The following is an 18766-nucleotide window of genomic DNA, read 5'->3' on the forward strand; positions in this document are numbered from 1 at the left end:
AGGTAAAATTTTGTCTAAGGCCACTGCTTAGTGAAGAATCCACCAAACACATGAGAAACAGCTTCCCCTCGCTGAGGGGTCTGAGGTCCCTTTGGTGATCCAAGGGGAGTAGCTCCCTGCTGAACCCGGCAGCCTAGCCTACCTCCTGGGTCTCCTGAACCTCTTCCCTCTTTGCAGCACCAACTCCCACCACCCTCTTCCTCTCACTTGGATCACTCTGGCAGCTCTTGGCTGGGTCTCTTGCCTCAAAGTTAGCCCTCCAATCCCTTTTACACACTCTGCCTGAGTAACAGCTCTAGGAACAGGGTGGGAAAACTAAGGTCATGGCCAAATCTAGCCTGTTTTTGAACAACCCACAAGCTAAGAATGTTTTTTTTTTTTTAATTTCTAAAAGGTTGGAAAAAATAAAATTATTATTTTGGTACATGTAAAAATTCTATGAAATTCTGATTTGGTGTCTATAAAGTGTTATTACAACAGAGTCATGCTCATCCCCTCATGTACTGTCTGGGGCTGTGTTCACACGACAGTGGCAGAGTTGGGTAGCCACAACATAAAGTCTAAAGTATCTGGCCCTTTACAGAAAACCTGTGCCAACTCCTGTCCTAGGTCATCAATCCAGCCATGCTGCTCTCTGCTTAGGATCCTTCAGTGGCTCCCTGTGGCTCTCTACAAACTGACCCCTGTCTACCTCTCCAGCTTAACAACTGTCTCTCCAGTTGTCTGCCCACTCTGGACAACTAATCCTTCCTCAAACCTCCCACAAACCACAGCCCTGGGCTTGTCTCATGCCTTTTACCTTTACTCAGCATGCCTCTCTCCTCCAAATGGCAGTCTACCATCTCAAGACTCAGCTCAAATGCTTCCTTCTGTTTTTGTTCCCCATCCAGGGGTCCTTCCCCTAAGCATGAGGGCTAATCCGTTCCTAGCATGCCACAAAAAAATCTTGGTATAGCCCTTCAGCTTTTAATAAACAGACTAATGACCTATTTGTGCCAGTCCAAACAATTTCATTTTATTTGTTCAGGTATGTGTCCCCCACTGGATTACTAACTAAAAGAACAGGCCATGTCCATTTCCCACAGCCCTAGCACATGCTGGCATGGGTAGGGATGCAAGCATTCACCAGAAGTGGCCTGCTTAGCATTCTAACTTTTCACTTGGCTGGCATTATGTAGAAAGAAGATGCCTATATATTTTCCAGCTACTATAAACTTTCAGCACCTATAACAGACCAGGCAGCACCTCCATGTATGTTATCTCATTTAATCCTCACAACCCTGGTGAGTTAGGTGACATCTCCACTCCACCAAGCAGCAGCAAGCTGTTACGTGGCAGAGCTGGAATCTGAGATCAGGTCTCCTGCTTCCTGCTGATCTTGAGATGCTCTCAATGTACAGTTCACCCACTGAACTCACTGCTTGAAAGAAGTAACAGATGCTCATGAGCTTCCTGTTGGGTGTGGTGCCACTGACCCTCTACTAAACGGGCTCAGATAGAGGTGGTTTTGTCTCTTCCCTCCAGTCACCTGTTCCCATTGCTGTACATCATGTCCTTCAAGGCAGATCATCTGGGTCAGGACCAAAGGGCAGCCCTGCTCTTCCTAGTAAAATTAAGTGCCAGGTTTGTGATGTCACTTCTCAATTCTCCTTCTGTTGCTCTGGGGCTTGTGGCTTGCTCTGGAGCAGAAGGAAGTTGTTGGAAGTCTGGCCTCCATGCTGGAGAAGTGCCAATGCAGAGAGCCAAACTAATGTAACTATTGATGTACCTGCCTTAAAAGGAGCCTGAAGAATGCCTCCAGTGGGCTGCTGGCATAAGCCCTGGACTGTCCACATGGTTTTTTGAATATTCAAACAGAGGTCCAGAGCTCAGAGACAGGGAAAGCCAATACGGCTGCTGCAGGCCTGGGAGAAAGCAACAGAGGAAAGGTAAGTGTCCCAGAGACTCTTTCTCAACCAGAGAGAAGGGGTTAGGGCTGCACTGGTCAGTACACAGAGGCTGCAGTGTGAACCTGGTAGAAGGAGGAGCTGCTCTATGTCCTCCACCACCACAATGGATAGGCTAACCTGTCTGTCACCACACAGGCTCAGCGATGTGCTATGAGAGGCCCTCCCCCGGACTCCAGAAGATGGAATTCTGTAAAGTCACTTGACCCTTCTCCTAGGTCTGGAACTGATGGTACTGAGGACCACTAAAATAAGTTCAGCTAGGTAGACCTACAAGAATTTTTGACAAAAGACTCAGCTAAGACAGCTGGGTTTAACCACATGTGTGATTCCAGCTGTGGTGTACCAATTCAGTGTTTGGCATTTTGGATTGAGAAGTTAGCCTATGTCTTTCCAAAGACAGTGATCACTTCGGATTAAAAAAACGAGGTGCACCTGATGCTGCAGGCATTTTCAGGAGGAAGATGGATAACTGGGACAAGTGAGACCATGACTAAGTGACATTTTCAGGCTAAAATTCTGGTTTGACTAAATCAAGCCCCATGTTCCCCCAACCATCAGAGCGATCACGGTGGTGGTGTGAGGAGCCTCTGCAAATACGACTGAATCACTAGTGACCGTCCAGTGAGAGACATACTGAAATACTTTATACAGACAGAAGGGAGGACAAGGGGATTTCTGACACACTCATGCTTTGGATGTATCAGTTCAAGACAGTATGTGAGCTCTGAGCCCACCAGGCAGTTGGGAACAAACGTGATTAATCTGCTGGCAAACGAGTCTCCACCCCACCTAATCATTCTTTTTTCTAAGTGCATCTTGATCGCCTCAGTCCTGGACATCAAAGTAGTCAATTACTGGCTCCTTGGCTATTTTCTGTAAATTACCGCTCCCAAGATTCCTGAAAAGCAAACACAGAATGATCAATCTTTTCTTGCTTGGGGGAAACAGATTCAGGTCTTGGAAAGTTCAGGATCAGCTGATTTACCATGTGTGAAGCTTTGATAAGACAGTGGGGTCCACATGAGCTGGTAACTGTTGAAATTTGGTGATGGGCACACAGGGGTTTATATTAATATATTAATACCATTCTCTCTACTCTAAAAATTTTCCACAATTAAGTCTTACAAAAAAAAATACAGCAAGCAAAGGAAAAAAGAAGATAGCATGTCATAAACAGGCCCGTAACTTTACGTCCCCCAGGTGGTACTGGACACAGCTGTGGAGTAACATGAGGAAACACAGCTTGTGCTGCTGGGAGTCCAGGCTGCCTGCTTCCAGGGCTAGAGCAGGGCTGGTGCTGGGGAGCTACACGGCCCCAGGTGCTCCTGGCTGAGGCTGTGCCCAATGGGCAACACCTAGTTGTCCTGTCCAGTTCCAGGGGAACACAGATGGCTAGGACACTCATGGTGACCTTGCAAACTTCCCTACCCAGAGGTTCTGTGTAGGAGGTACTCCTAGGCTTCTGTGTGGAAGGCCAGAACAGGAGGAGGGACCCCACTGTGTTTCCCAGCAACTTCCAGCAGTGTGGCCTTGTCACAGCAGGGCAGCTGGCCCCCTCCTGAGAAGGGAGAGGAAAGGAAGAAGGGATGAAGACCCTCTCTGCTCCTGTCTGAGAAAACACCTGCCAGATTTGCTGCTTGCCAATGTGGTTTTCTTTTCTCCTTAAATCACAAACATATGTTTTTGTTGTAAAAATGCTTCAAACCATATATAAGTAGACAGAACAAAACATGAAAGTTTCCCCCTTCACTGTCAGCTCCCCGCTAGAATCCCACTTCCATCTCCAGAGTAACTGTTGTGGACCACATGATGTTCCTAAATCATCTGGTGTGACAGACTGAATCCATTTCCCAGTGTCACCACCTACACTGTGGAAATTATGGCCAGTGACTGTGCTCCCTGGAGGGGAAGTGGGCATTACAAACATCAGGCTTGGGACCCCTCTGGAATGAACATATGTGTTTGACATCTCAGTCAAACCTTATATATCTGAACACAGCACCCCAAAGCCAGGCCCAAGGAGGCCGCCAATGGCTGGTGCAGCTCAGGGCAGTTCAGCCCTTGCTGGCTTCTCTGAACAGACAGGGCTCTTTGGAAAGCAGCTGAAGAACCCTTACTTGTCTGTCTGATGTCTGTGATGAGGAATCGGTGGTGGAGGCCGTGACTGTATCTCCTTTTCAAGTACACCTGTCAGCGTGGTAGGAGGACATATAGACTTCCCTCTGATAAAAGTAAGAACACAAAGTATTGAAAAGTTAGAACTGTCTGTGGAGAGAGGCAGACAGCTGGAAATCCAGTCTGAGACTTTCACTGTGACGCTGCGGAGCACTCTCTGATATGACCCGTCTCCTCTCAGGCATGATCAACTTTGTTTAACCCTTGTCCCTTTCACCCACCTCTGCTGGGCCTGCTACCTGCTTCCTCTCATCTCACACTTGAGTTTTCTTTGTTGGGAGGTTCTTCCGACTCCCCCTGGTCTGACAGTGATCTTAGGTCCTACTGTCCCCTCCTGGCACACACTACTGCCTTGGTTTCCTCTAATGGCAAACACTGCTTACAGAGGATGCTTTGAGTCACAGGTCAGCATTCTTCCTGTTTCCATCAGGCAAGGAGGACACAAGGGAAAAAGGGACAGATGTGACGGGCAGGTACCCACTCCAGGCCCTCAGGGTCTGACGTGGATTGTATCCTTTAGGTGTGTCTGGCCTGAGGACTGAAGCATGGGCTTTACTTTCTGGTTTGGACCTTTAGATCAGTCAGAATGGCTGGCCCAGAGGCAGACTTTCCACCTCATCTTCCAAGGAAGGAAGTAAGGAAAGCAAATATTGACCAGCCCTGTTTCCCAGATCCAGCTTGCTCCACCGAGCAGTTCCTTCTGTAATGGCAAGATTCACCCACCTGACCGCAGTGACCACGACGTTGCGCTTCGGTTCACTGTCATAGCTCACGCTCTCCAGGCCATACACCTGGGCCAGGTCGTGGATGATCCGGCGGTGGTCTCTGTTCATGGGAGGGAAGCAGTGGCTCTTCTTACTATTCTTTCCCTGTATTGAGGGAAAAGATGACTGATTGATAAAAATCATCTTGAAAATAGGATATGTCCACAGAGGTCCTTCCCACCATCCCAGAACAGCCTGGGTCAATAAAGAGGCAGCTGAGTTTTGGAGGCCCACAGCACACAGCATTTAACTGACTGCTAAGCAAGCCGAGGCTGTGGGAGGATGAGGGCTGATGCACTTCCTTCATCTCCTCTGTGAGCCACAGGGTAGCAGTAGGCCGGGGTTAGAGGAACAGAGGGCAAGTAAGCTGAGACTTACACGGACAGTGCAATGGTTCCTCCTGTGGGGCCCGTAACTGGGGAGTGAGTCATGTTCCCAAGAAATGACTAAATAAATTGAAGACTTATAAACAAGAAAATCTCACTTCCTATAAAAAGCACACTCTACGCTAAAAATCATGAGTGTACAGATACAGACACGCAAGAACAGAAATACATTTGCTCAGGCTTCCTAATTAGGAGGGGAACAATGGTCCCATTTTCTCCTCTGTGTTAGTATCCTGCTGGGAAGTGGGAACAGAAAGGAAGGGGATGAGGGGATGGCGGGAAGGAAACCCATCTTCACAAGATGTGGAGCTAAAGTAGCCACCTTGCCCTCACCCACAGGCCCCTGAATGAAGAGGGAGCCACCGAGGGGCTGGCTGCCTCCAGGACAGCTTCACTCTCTTGAAGGAGTCTGTGCCACTACCCATTCAACTTTTCATCCTCGCCCAACGGTTTCTCTCCTGCCTTTGGGGCACTAAGAACCAGTGTGTCCCATTATACAACAGCCCTTCAGAGATCTGAGGACCAAGCATGTCTTCCTAAGTATCCCTACTGAAATCTCCTTCGTCCAGAGTTTCTTCACCCATTCTTAGGCACAGAGCTAGGATTTTTATTTACATTTAATATTATTGCAGGTGTCTTTTCTGAACCAGGACAGGCTTTCCATGGATGTTATAATGGATGGGCTTTTGGGAAAGATAAGGATCCTCAAGGCAGCTGTGACTTTTTCCTGTAACTACTTTATACCGACAGTGTTTCTGGGACTTGACTTTTTTATCAAGCTGGCCTTAGAGACATGTACAGCTGGATGTTTTGACTTCAACCTTATTCACGGCCTCCACAAGGGCTTCCATTTCCTTCTCAATGTCACTGACAAACTTTAAGTCCTTCCTGAAATGAGAAATAACCACAGTTAATTTCATTTGTTTCTGATCTTCTGAGAATCCCTTCTACCCACCCTCTGCCTGTAAAGTGCAGGCAGTGGACAATGTGGGCAGAAAACCTGCAGAGGTCAGGAACTGTCAGATAACAGAAGGTTGAATGTGATGGAACAAAGGAAGAGAAAGTAAGAAATCAAATATGAGAAAAGGGAAGATGCAAGGAGAACTAGCCACCAGAAGGCCAGGAGACTGGAGGAAAATAAGACTTTTTACCACCCAAGTGAGGACCACCCATGTGATTAAGACCTGGGCAGACAGAGGTGGAATGTAACCAGAGATCCTTCAATTCAGGCTAGTCCAGCCCTTGGGGGGCCCCGACTCCCACCACAGGGCCCAAACACACACACACACACACACACATTTTCTCCCCAAGTTCAATTCTTCAATGGGACAGTTTTGAGAGACCAAGAGAAGGATTTTTATTAAATATCATATAATCCCTTATAGATATATAAACTGGCTCAATCACAGAGGACTGCATATTAGTTACTACATCTTAAAAGATCACTCTGGTAAGCCACAATTAAGAAAGTAGGTAACAACTTACATACCTAGCATCTTCTTTCAAACTGTCACTGAATTTTGACCCTGAAGAACGTACGTTGAAAGGATCAGAATCATCACTGATATGAAATGCCTCTGCTAACCGCCTGAAAGTGAGAGAGAAGTAAGTAAATGAAAGGAAAGGAGGGGGAGGAAAACTATCTCATAGTAACAGAGTGCCCCCCAGGTCCTAAATTCTTTATACATTAATGATCTCATTTCAATAAACCTAATTATTAAGGAGAATAAGAACAACTTGGGACAAGATATTGAACTGTCTTCAAAGAACAAAAAAAATAAGACAGATCTAGATGGTTCTGAGCAAGCTGTAGGCTGATACTGGGGACTTAGGTTGTTAGGTGAAGAGAAGGCTGAGGGAGGGAAAGCACTGGGGATGGTCAATGGGCGATGACTTCCTTTGAGGTTTCACCTAAACATCAGATACATAGACAGATAATATTAAAGTTAATATCACTTTAGAAAATAAAGAATTGCATTTACAACATAAGCTCTGCATTATTTTTAATGTATTTCCTTTCAGATTTTTCTTCTGTAATTTTAAGTAGTTGCAATCAGTGTATATAAAACTTTGAATCTTTTTTCACCTTATTATTATGTGATTAGCATTTCTCATATTACTATTTGATTTTCACACTCCCTGTATTAATAGCTGCATAATCTTCTAATTATATATATCCCCCAATTTACTTAAACAGTCCCCATTTAGGTTTCTTTTGTTTGTTTTTTCTTGTTTTGCTCTTTTTCTTTTTTCATTTTTTTTAAAATTTATTAAAAAAGTTTTTTTTATATCCCATTTAGGTTTCTTCAACAGTTCTCCAGCTTCTCAATATTATAAGTAACACAATATCTCTGAACAAAAAGCTTTTGAGATTATTTTTCTGGAAAATGTTTCCAAGGTGTGGGATAATTGGGTTAAATGGTATGGACATCAGACCCTTGATATCGTGGTCTAAGGGCTCCACAGTGCTGCTTCTGTTTTGACCAGCAGTATGTGAGTTTCGTGGCACCTCACCAACATCCAGGTATATATGTCGGGTTTTTTTTGTTTGTTTGTTTGTTTTTAAAGATAGATAAAATTGAGCTTAGCACTTAGTACAATTTTCTTTTACACAGAGATAGGGGTCTCTTACATGCTTCATGCCCATAAGAATTTGGTTTACTGTTGCTAGATTTTCTAATTTTTTAAGGTTTAATTTTCAAATTTTTAAGAATTCCTAAGGGGGAGATATTTCAATGTTTTGATTAGTTGGCCACTAATTCAAACACAAACACCAATAAAACATGTCTGTGGGATGAATATGGCCAGCCAGTTTTTCATTTTTGCAGTGGAGCATATACTTGCAACTTTATTTATCTATTTTTTATTTTGGCTGTGCTGGGTCTTCGTTGCTGGCTTCTCTCTAGTTGCAGCACACAGGCTCCAGAGCACGCGGGCTCAGTAGCTGTGGTGCGTGGGCTCCAAAGCACACGGGCTCAGTAGTTGCAGTGCGCGGGCTTCTCTCTAGCTGCGGCATGCGGGTTTAGTTGCCCCATGGCGTGTGGGAATCTTAGTTCCCCAACCAGGGATTGAACCCATGTTCCCTGGATTGGAAGGCGGGTTCTTAACCACAGGACTACCAGGGAGGTCCCTATTTGCAAGTTTAGATGGTATTCTCCTTTTCAATTCACATTTTTTTTTCCTTAGGTCTGTGAGTATTTAAGAAAGAATCCTTACATAAAGGGTCATTATGTCATCATTCAAAGATCAAGGAGAAATTCAAAAGGCTTTCAGAAATAGCTAGTTCTAATCAATAACTGACATTTGCCGAGCATCTACTATGGTTTAGGCTTGTGCCAAGAGTTTTATGTATATCTTCCTTAATTTTAATCCTCATAACAACTCAGGGAGGTAGGTACTATTATTGTCACCATTTCCCCAAATATTTAAGAAAATTAAGGCTTGGAGAGATAATGTGATTTGCCCATGGTCACATTGCTAATTGATTTGTGAAGCTAGGATTCAAATCTGGGCAATCTAAGCTAGAGCTCTGGCTGGCTCTAACTACCATGAAATGCTGTCTCAACTAAACAAAGGTGCATTTCCATGTTTTTGAGACCTTCTGTGTATTCACCACAGCATTTCTGAATATTCAGGACTCTTAGTTCACATTTTGGAGTGGAGAACAATGTTACAGTCCTTAAGGGACAAGAGTTTTGAATAGCAGTTATTACAAAGTTACCATAAGGGTCAAACCAAGGGAAATTTGGGCAGTGCTATTAATCATATTATCTTCTATATATTTAGCCACCTAAAGAGGTATTGTTAACAACTGTTGAAGGTCAAACATCTAGGTAAAACAAGACTGCACTTTGTCTGCATTTGTCTGTTTCTGCTTAACTTTTTATCTTGAAAAATTTTCAAAGAAAGATAAGTTACAAGAATATCACAATGAACGCCCACATACTCTTCAGCTAAATTCTCCAAATGTTAATATTTTCACAGAGCTATACCTTTAATCTTTGTTGGAACAAGAAAGTTTGCCAGTCATTGAATAAATGTCCCTTAATCTGATAAGGAGTATATTCAAATAACTTACAGCAAACATCATACATAGTGGTGAAATACTTAAAACTTTCCCTATGAGACTGGAGATAAGTTAGAAATGCCTATTATCACCACCCTTCATTCAACACTGTACTGGAGGACGGCCCTGGTGGCACAGTGGTTAAGAATCTGCCTGCCAATGCAGGGAACACGGGTTCGAGCCCTGGTCCGGGAAGATCCCACATGCCACGGAGCAACTAAGCCCGTGCACCGCAACTACTGAACCTGCGCTCTAGAGCCCCTGAGCCACAAGTACTGAGCCCACGTGCCACAAGTACTGAAGCCCACATGCTTAGAGCCCATGCTCCACAAGAGAAGCCACCACAATTAGAAGCCCGTGCACCGCAATGAAAGTAGCCCCTGCTCACCGCAACTAGAGAAAGCCTGCGCGCAGCAATGAAGACCCAATGCGGCCAAAAAATAAATAAATAAAATCAATTAATTAACAAACAAACAAACAAAAAAACACTGTACTGGAGGCCTAGCCAGTGCAATAAGGCAAGAAAAAGATAAAAGTTAATAATTAGAAAGAAATTAGAAGAGGACATGATTGTGTACACGCAAAATCTAAAAGAAGCTAAACTGTAAGAAATAAGGAATTTATTAGCAAGGTTGTGAATACAGGTCAACAAATATCAACTGTATTCCTATATGCCAGCAACAAGCAATTAGAGAATTAAATTTTAAAAGTGATACAAGAAAAAATACCAGTTATAATAACATCAAGATACATCAAATAGCAAGGAACTAAAATCTACTGAAAGATGTACAAAATCTATATAAAGAAAACTATACAATATCATTGAGAGAAAACATGACTAAATAGAAGGGTATACTTTGCTCATGGATTAGAGGCCTCAATATTATAAAGATCTCAAATCTCTCCAAACTGAACTATAAATTAAATACCAGCTCAATCAAAATCCCAGTATTTTCTTTTTTTTTTGCAAATATTGATAAGCTATTTCTAAAATTTAAATGGACATGCAAATGGCCAAGAACAGCCAAGACAATCTTGGAGAAAGACCATGTTTGAAGAGACATGCTACCAGTTATAAAGGTACAGTAATTAAGATAATGTGATACAAGCGCAACGGAATAGAATGAGCTCAGAAATAACCCATACACAATATGAATACTTGATTTAAGACAAAGGTGGCACTGCCACCTTTCCCAGATCACTAGGAAAAGGATTTCTTGATAAATGATGTTGGTCAAATGAATATTTGTATGGAATCATGAACCCTCCTTATACCATGCTTAGAAAAAAAAAAAAAATTGGTCCAGGTCAACTGTAGATCTAAACGTGCAAGGTAAAATAAGGCTCCTAGATAATAACACAGAATATCATCACGACCTCAGGATAGGCAAATATTTCTTAAGCAAGACATAAAAAGTACTATTCACTAAGGAAAAGACTGATAAACTGGACTACATTAAAATTAGAAACTTCTGTTTATCAAGACACCAGTTACAGAGTGAAAAGTGAAGGCACGGAGTGTGAGGAAAACAATATATAAAACAAAGGACTCATATCCAAAATATATACAGAATTCCTAGTAATCAATATGAAAAAGACAGATGATACAATTAAAAAAATAAGCAAAGACCTGAATAGGTACTTCACAAAAGAGGATATCCAAATGGCCAACAAACATATGAAAAGGTGCTCAACCTCACCAGTCATCAGACAAATATAAATTAGAAGCTCAATGATATCCAGTTATACATCTACAAAAATGGATTAAAATGAGAAAGACTGACAATTCCAAGGGCTAACACAAACAGAGAGCAACGGAAAATATGACCCTGCTCGTGGGAGCATAACTGGTACAACCATTTTGGACACTGTTCGGCAGAATCAATTAAAGCTGAAAATATGCATACCCTATTAATCAGCAATTCTACTCCTGGGTTTATATCCAACAGAGATGAGTACATATATATAGCAAGGCAAGTATAAGGATATTCTTAAAAGAGCATTATTTGTAATAGCCCAACACTGATAACAACACATATATCTATAAACTATAGAACAGATAAATGATGATAAATTAATACAATAAAATGTCACGCCGAAATGAAAATTAACAAAATGCTGCTACATGTAACAACAGGAATGAACGTCGCAAATGTAATGAAAGAAACAAGACAAAAATAATACAAACAATATGATTTCATCATTTACATAAAGTCCAAAAGCAGACAAAAATAATCTAAACTGTTAGAAGTCAGGACAGAGGCTATATCTCGGTGGAGTGTAAGAGTGGGTTCTGGTAGTTTTCTATCTCTTGAACTTGGTGCCGATTGCACCACTGTATTCCCTTTGTGATGACTCACTCATCACTATAGTTCTGATCTATATGAAGTATATTATGCTTCAACATAACAGTTCATTAAAAGAATTTTAAGCCTCTTGTCTCCATTGGAATCAGGAAGTCTGTCAGTCTCTGAATTAGTATGCTTTGGAGCATGTGATGTTTATACTTGCCTGAAACCACACAAGCTCATGTTTCAGAAATATGCTGAAATCACCTAACTGGTTTATCCTCAGACACTTCGATTCTTGATGATTGAATTTCTCCTGCTCCCCAACAGCAGCAGAAGACTCAGCGCAGGTGCTGAATGAATGCTTGAAGGGTTGCTCCCTCCCACTAATTTCACAGAGCTCAAGGACAATTAGATAAACAGCAGTTGAAACTACTTACTTTCTCCTTTCCAAGGCTGAACACTCCTCATCACACTCCAGCCTTGAGAAGCAAATGAAAAAAAATTAAGTCAGGGTACAAGTTTCACAGCTCCTACTCAGCAATAAGTTCTTAGATGGTCAACCTGGAGACAGAACAGACTGGCCAAAATAATGGCTGGATGGGGTCCTTCTCAAGGACAGGTGCACAGGCCTCTGAGTTACGGGAGACTAGGAGTTCTCAGAAAGGCTTCAGAGTGTCCCCTGGCTGTTCAGCCCCCAAAATGTTCCTGGCTCCCCCGCAACAACCCCACCTCCCTCTCTCGACACAGCAAACCACTCTGTTCTCTGTTCTCCTGTGGGCTGGAATAGACACGTCAAGGTCTCTGCTTCCTCTGGCTACTGTCTGCAGTGAGGCCCAGAAAAGCTTCCTCTGGTCTTAGCTGTATCCCAAGTAGGACTCACTGCATTGGAGTGGGTGTGGTCTCTTAATATCAGATGTCTGTTGAACACCTACTGTGTGTGCAAGGCTTTCCTGTTGCAGACTGACACAAATGAATGGTTCCTGCCCTTTGGAAATTAAGTATAATGGGAGAAAGAAGGCACAGCTACACATCTAAAAAATTACCTGGCTTGGTGAATTTCCTTCTTAGTAATTAACTTGCTGATTTCCACTGAATCTCCAAGCTGCATGTCTGTTATTTTGGAGGCCATGGAAATAGCAGCTATTCTGAAGTATATAAAAGAAAGGGAAGATAAAAAAAAAAGAAAGGGAAGGAAGGTGTTGCAGTTTCACAAGAACCTTCCCATACCAGGCACAGAGAACACTTCTTTCAAGGCAAATCTACCACTCGACAACCTGTGTGGCCTTGGAAGCCCATCTATTATGAACTGTCCACACGTTTATGTGGTATCTCCTCAATTAGATGCTAAGCAGCTCCATAGGAAATGAGGTAATCCATTCCTCAGTACCCCCTTGAGCATCCGGGCCAATGCCAGGCACTCAGTGTGTATTCAAACACAGTCAATCTGATGTCTGCATACTCCTAAAGTCCCATCTCCATGGTGCATCTCTGCATCTATTCGTCCATCCATCCCTAAACACCTCCACTTCCGTACGGTGTGACCACACAGGTCCCAAGATTTCAGGAGGCTGCAAAGACAACTCACAGAACAGTCAGAACCCCCCAGACCACAGCCGGAGCGCAGGACCTGGTCCTGACTGTGCCCCAAGTGGTGGAACGCTGAAGCAATGCACACAACTTCAGGACATCTTCCCTTCTGATCTCATGGTGTCATAAGACCAAAAGGGAGAGAGACAGGAAGGAGGAGGAGAGGAGAGAAACAAAAAGGTTATTTCACAAATTAAAGGTAGGGAAGGTAAGGTACATAAAGCAGTACTTTCTCTTTTAACCAGAAAAACTAGACGCAAGAAAATGTATTTAAAAATCCTTCCTTAAAAGTTGCAAAGATCCTACAATAGACTCCTGTATACCCTTTACCTAGACCCACCAATTGTTAACATTTAAGTAGCACTAACCTTCGATAAGTACTGGATGCTTCAGAGCAAATCATGATTTCTTTTCTTCGTCCACATTCACACTGCAGCTCTATCTGAAATAAGATTAACATGTAGCAACTTTCAGCCCACGGTAAATATGTGAATGGGCAGGTTTCACTTTTAAAGCCTCTCTCAAATCAAACCACGGCAGAGAATAGAGAGACGGTGAGTGGCTACCCTCCAAGATGGAGGAGCTAACCACACATGCAAACTGACAACGTGGTGGTTGACCTGCTAGGAGGGAAGTGTGCAGTCGACAGTGCCCCTTATTGGGAATGACTTCTGTCCTTAATCCTGCCTGAAGGGGCAGGCCTAGAATGAAGTTTTTACCACTGAACCAGAGGTAGACACTTGACCCAGGACCAGCCAAGGTCTAATCGACTCCACTTCAACCCTCTGCTTTCACCTCCTCGGGGGGGAGACCTTGCTTAATCCCTCAGACCAGGTAAGTCCCTCACTCACATGTTCTTGTGGCACCCGCTACAAGGGGGTAACTACTCCTTCACGACATTACCACAGTCACAGTTAATTATCTGAGTAGGTAATTAGTATCTGTCCCTCTAATTAAAGGAACCACGTGTCCACTGTTCACTGGTGGAGCCCCAGCACCTATCACAGCATTACATCTTATACAAAATAGACACTTATGTATTTGTTGAATAAATGGAGGGGACAATCAGAGTCTCTCTTGAGAATTTGATCGAAGGGAGACAGAAACTGGTCAGGTGGCAGTGGGTACTTTCTGAATTAAAAGACCATCTCAAGCTTGGCAGATAGAAGTCTGTACAATTTACTCCACCCTTCTCTTGTTAACTTAACTTGCAGTTCCTTGCAACCAAAGACCCCTGGTAAGGATGTGTGCCCAGGTGCCACTGTAGGCAGTTCTGGACTCATCAGCAGCCCCAGAACCACAGTCAGTGCCCCACCAGGGGCCAGGATTACTCACCTTGGCTTTGCAAGCAGTCACAGGGCAGGGTGAGCTGAGGTGGCAAGGTGCCATACATGGGTGGCCACAGTCAGCTCTGGAGATGGTGCAGGGCTGCTTGCAGACCTCATCCACAAGACACTCTCCTTTGTGACAGAGTCTCTGACACCTGTGCATCCCACACGGTAGCGTGGCACTGCAGGGCAATCCGCAAGAGATGTCAACCAGGTGACAAGGGATGTTGCTTCGTAACTAGGAGAGACAGAAGTAGCCAGATTCTCATCTCCATGCAGGATTCGGGGTGGATTTTAACTTGCTACTTAAACATTTCTGAACTTTCAAAAGAGCAAGTTTTTAAAAAAGTTATTTTTATCTGAAACAAAAATCTGGCTGTTTTTCAAAGTCTGAAAGGTTAGTTTGAAAAGAAAACAAACCTGAACCTTATTTAATAAATGCTTGTTATGGGACTTCCCTGGTGGCGCAGTGGTTAAGAATCTGCCTGCCAATGCAGGGAATATGGGTTCAATCCCTGGTCCGGGAAGATCCCACGTGCCGCGGAGCAACTAACCCCGTGTGCCATGACTACTGAGCCTGCGCTCTAGAGCCCACGTGCCACAACTACTGAAGCCCACGCGCCTAGAGCCTGTGCTCCGCAACAAGCCACCGCAGTGAAAAGCCTGCGCACCACAACAAAGAGTAAACCCCGCTCGCTGCAACTAAAGAAAGCCTGCGAGCAGCAACAAAGGCCCAATGCAGCCAAAAAAAAAATAATGCTTGTTATGATCTAAAAGGATTTGTTTTAGCAGCTGAGTGTGACTTGCAACATAAACTTCCCAAAGTGGGTAACAAGCATGTGAAACCAGATAACTAGGGAGTTTCTGAAAATTTTATGACTAACTGGGAGGATCAGGTGACCTTTTCCCTCTACAAACAGCTAGGGCACTGAGTTCACAGAAACCCTGGGGGTGGGGGCACCCTTGGCTCATCGTTTCAAGACTGCTTGCAGGGCTGTTTTATGTAATTAATTACTCAACTCTCCTCACATCTCCCAACCCATGATCTCCATAGTTTTAGACAGCTCTGTCATTAAAAAAATTAAGAGGGGCTTCCCTGGTGGCCCAGTGGTTGAGAGTCCGTCTGCTGATGCAGGGGACATGGGTTCGTGCCCTGGTCCAGGAAGATCCCACATGCCGCAGAGCGGCTGGGCCCGTGAGCCATGGCCGCTGAGCCTGTGTGCCCGGAGCCTGTTCTCCGCAACGGGAGAGGCCACAACAGTGAGAGGCCTGCGTACCGCAAAAAAAAAAAAAAAAAATTAAGAGGCAACAGGCTGTGGACCAACCAAATCTTTTTTTTCTTGAGAAATTGCCTCCATTCAGGATTCTTCACTCCAGGAAAAAGATGCTGGAATTTTATTCCTATGGAACCAAAAGTTACTCTTACATATTCACTCAAATTCTTTTAAGAACCCTCAAAATGAGGAATATACTTCGACTCTGGTGACAAACTTGTACTCTTGAAGAGGCCCCCAAAGCCTAGGATGTACATGCTTTGTAATCAGTATTTTGGTAGAATGTAGTTCCCAGTCATTAAACATTCACCTACTCCACCACTGGGATAATTTGTGCACATGCTATGCCCTCTGTTGTCCCCTCCCCACATTACTTGCCTGTCTTCTCACTGTCCTTTAGCATGTTACTTATGCTACTTCCTCCAGAAACACCTTTCCTGGGTAAGGGCCCCTTCTATCCCCTTCAGTACTCTGTACTTCCCACACTACTGTACTTTTTTTTTTTTTTATCAGTATTTATTTATTTGGCTGTGCCAGGGCTTAGTTGCGGCATGCAGGATCTTTTATTTGTGGCATGCATGATCTAGTTCCCCGACCAGGGATTGAACCCGAGCCCCCTGCATTGGTAGCACAGAGTCTTAACCACTGGACCACCAGGGAAGTCCCACACACTACTGTACTTATAATCGACTGTTTACATGTCTGCTTCCCGCCTCAGAGTGAAGGCTCCACAAGGGCAGGGGCGGCACCTGTCTTGTTCATTTCTGAATCACCCAAACCTAGCCTGTTACCTAGTACATAGCAGGTACGCAGTAAGTATTTGTTGACTGAAGTCCATCAACACAAAGATGACACATGGATGTCTCAGAATGGTTACTCTCAGAGGAAGTGAGATTTTTAGAGGAAGAATAAATACCAAGGATTATGACTTGAGAACCACTGACAGGAAATAAGTGGAGAAAAATATGTCTATCAAGATAAGAATACTGGGCTTCCCTGGTGGCACAGTGGTTGAGAATCTGCCTGCCAATGCAGGGGACACGGGTTTGAGCCCTGGTCTGGGAAGATCCCACATGCCGCGGAGCAACTGGGCCCGTGAGCCACAATTACTGAGCCTGCGCGTCTGGAGCCTGTGCTCCACAACAAGAGAGGCCTCGATAGTGAGAGGCCCACGCACCGCGATGAAGAGTGGCCCACACTTGCCACAACTAGTGGCACAACTTCCTTTCTCACAGAAAGGAAGACCCAACACAGCCATAAATAAATAAATAAATAAACAAAGCAAACTGTCAAGTAAAAATAAACACTATTTAAAAAAAAAGATAAGAATACTGAAAGCATATTGTCATAGTTGTCAAGAGTTTCAAGAAATGTTGGCCAACATGTTACTAAGTAAAAAAAGCAGGTTACAAAACAGTATAATCTTCATAGAGTAGGGGAAAGAGTGTATTACACATGCCTGGAAGTCTATATACCAGGATGTTAAGAGTATTTCTTTCTGCATAGCAAAACTGTATTATCTTAATCGTCTACAATGAATATGCATTTTTAAAATAAACAGATCTTTTTAAAGTGTTTCAAAGTGTCTATAGTCAGCAGCGCCAAATATAGCTTAGACACTAAGAATAAGGATTAATGTCCTTCATGGTAATGGCAGCAATTAGCCTGGAGGAAGGTGCATGGCCGATCAGTCAGGATGGAAAGCTGCGTAAGGAGTAGAGAGAAGGAACGGTGGCAACTGGTGGAGAGCCCACTCTCACTCTTGGGATATTCTCACTGTAACACCTTTCCCCACACTAGCAACCCCTCCCCATGCTGGCTAACCTAGAAGTTGTCTCTGAACACGGCTCATGCTCTCAAGGCCAACTGGCTGAGTTTCATTTGATTGTAACCAGATTAAAAATGAGAGCAGGGACTTCCCTGGTGCCACAGTGGTTAAGAATCCGCCTGCCAATGCAGGGGACACGGCGGGTTTGAGCCCTGGTCCAGGAAGATCCCACATGCCGCGGAGCAACTAAGCCTGTGTGCCACAACTACTGAGCCTGCATTTTAGAGTCCACGAGCCACAACCACTGAGCCCACATGCCATAACTACCGAAGCCCGTGAGCCTAGAGCCCGTGCTCCGCAATGAGAAGCCACCGCAATGAGAAGCCCGTGCGCTGCAACGAAGAGTAGCCCCTACTCTCACCACAACTAGAGAAAGCCCATGCACAGCAACAAAGCAGCCAAATAAATTAATTAAAAAATAAAATAAAATAAAAATAAAAACGAGAGCAGAATAGATTCAGAATGCTACCTACTGTATGATTCCATTTATGTGATATTCTGAAAAGGCAAAACTACAGGGGCAGACAACATTGGTTGCCAGGGACTGGAGGTAAGGGGTGAGTAACTATGAAGTGGCCCAAAGGAATGTTTGGGGGTGAATGAATGCTCCACATCTTGACTGTGGTGGTGGTTACATGACTGTACGAATGCTTCTGTCAACTCATAGACTTGTACACTAGAAAGGGTACATTTCATTTTATGCAAACTATACCTTAATGAAAAGAAAAAGAAAAGAAAAAAAGTGGCAACAGCAAATCTCTGCTTCTTGGAGTATATTTATTTTGAGAAACAATGAGGCTAACCCTCTTAACGAAATCCAATCATAAATCTCTGGTTGGAACAATGAACACTTGAGAGAGAAAACTTACCTCATGTTTGCCCATGCACCATTTCTGAGTTAGAAAAGTACAAGGGGGACACTTGTCCTCACTATGACAAGAATGATACACTGTAGAAAGAGAAAGGTAAAATTAGGAGTAATGTTTAAAATTAGGAATAATGTTTAAACATAGACTACTACACATATCATAATGGCCTATGACATGGAATTTTTAAATTTCAGAGCTGAGTACTTTTTAAAATGGTCACTGAAAAGTAAAAGTAGTTGGCTTTATATT

The 18766-nt window shown here is 43.6% G+C and overlaps 1 protein-coding gene across 8 annotated transcripts in view; it reads right to left on the bottom strand.

The window, feature by feature from the left end:
• Window positions 1–18: 18 nt before the first annotated feature.
• The window catches only part of NFX1 (nuclear transcription factor, X-box binding 1), an 80439-nt gene continuing 61691 nt past the window's right edge, over window positions 19–18766 (bottom strand). For 2 of the 8 annotated variants that reach the window (XM_029202381.1, XM_029202382.1), the window contains 10 exons: window positions 18518–18597; window positions 14554–14784; window positions 13587–13660; window positions 12675–12776; window positions 12069–12110; window positions 6764–6862; window positions 6096–6162; window positions 4848–4993; window positions 4067–4171; window positions 2572–2847 (listed from right to left, as the gene is read on the bottom strand). In XM_029202381.1, coding sequence (XP_029058214.1) covers window positions 2775–2847; window positions 4067–4171; window positions 4848–4993; window positions 6096–6162; window positions 6764–6862; window positions 12069–12110; window positions 12675–12776; window positions 13587–13660; window positions 14554–14784; window positions 18518–18597 — 1019 coding nt within the window. In that variant the 3' untranslated portion in view covers window positions 2572–2774. Of the gene's footprint in view, window positions 1905–2449; window positions 2848–4066; window positions 4172–4847; window positions 4994–5889; window positions 6163–6763; window positions 6863–12068; window positions 12111–12674; window positions 12777–13586; window positions 13661–14553; window positions 14785–18517; window positions 18598–18766 lie in introns of those variants that run through there. The other 6 variants (XR_003790756.1, XR_003790755.1, XR_003790754.1 and 3 more) reach the window with 5 other exon arrangements.

Source organism: Monodon monoceros, unplaced genomic scaffold (genome assembly GCF_005190385.1).
Source record: "Monodon monoceros isolate NGI ecotype Baffin Bay Population unplaced genomic scaffold, NGI_Narwhal_1 Super_Scaffold_5, whole genome shotgun sequence".
Lineage (NCBI taxonomy): Eukaryota > Metazoa > Chordata > Mammalia > Artiodactyla > Monodontidae > Monodon > Monodon monoceros.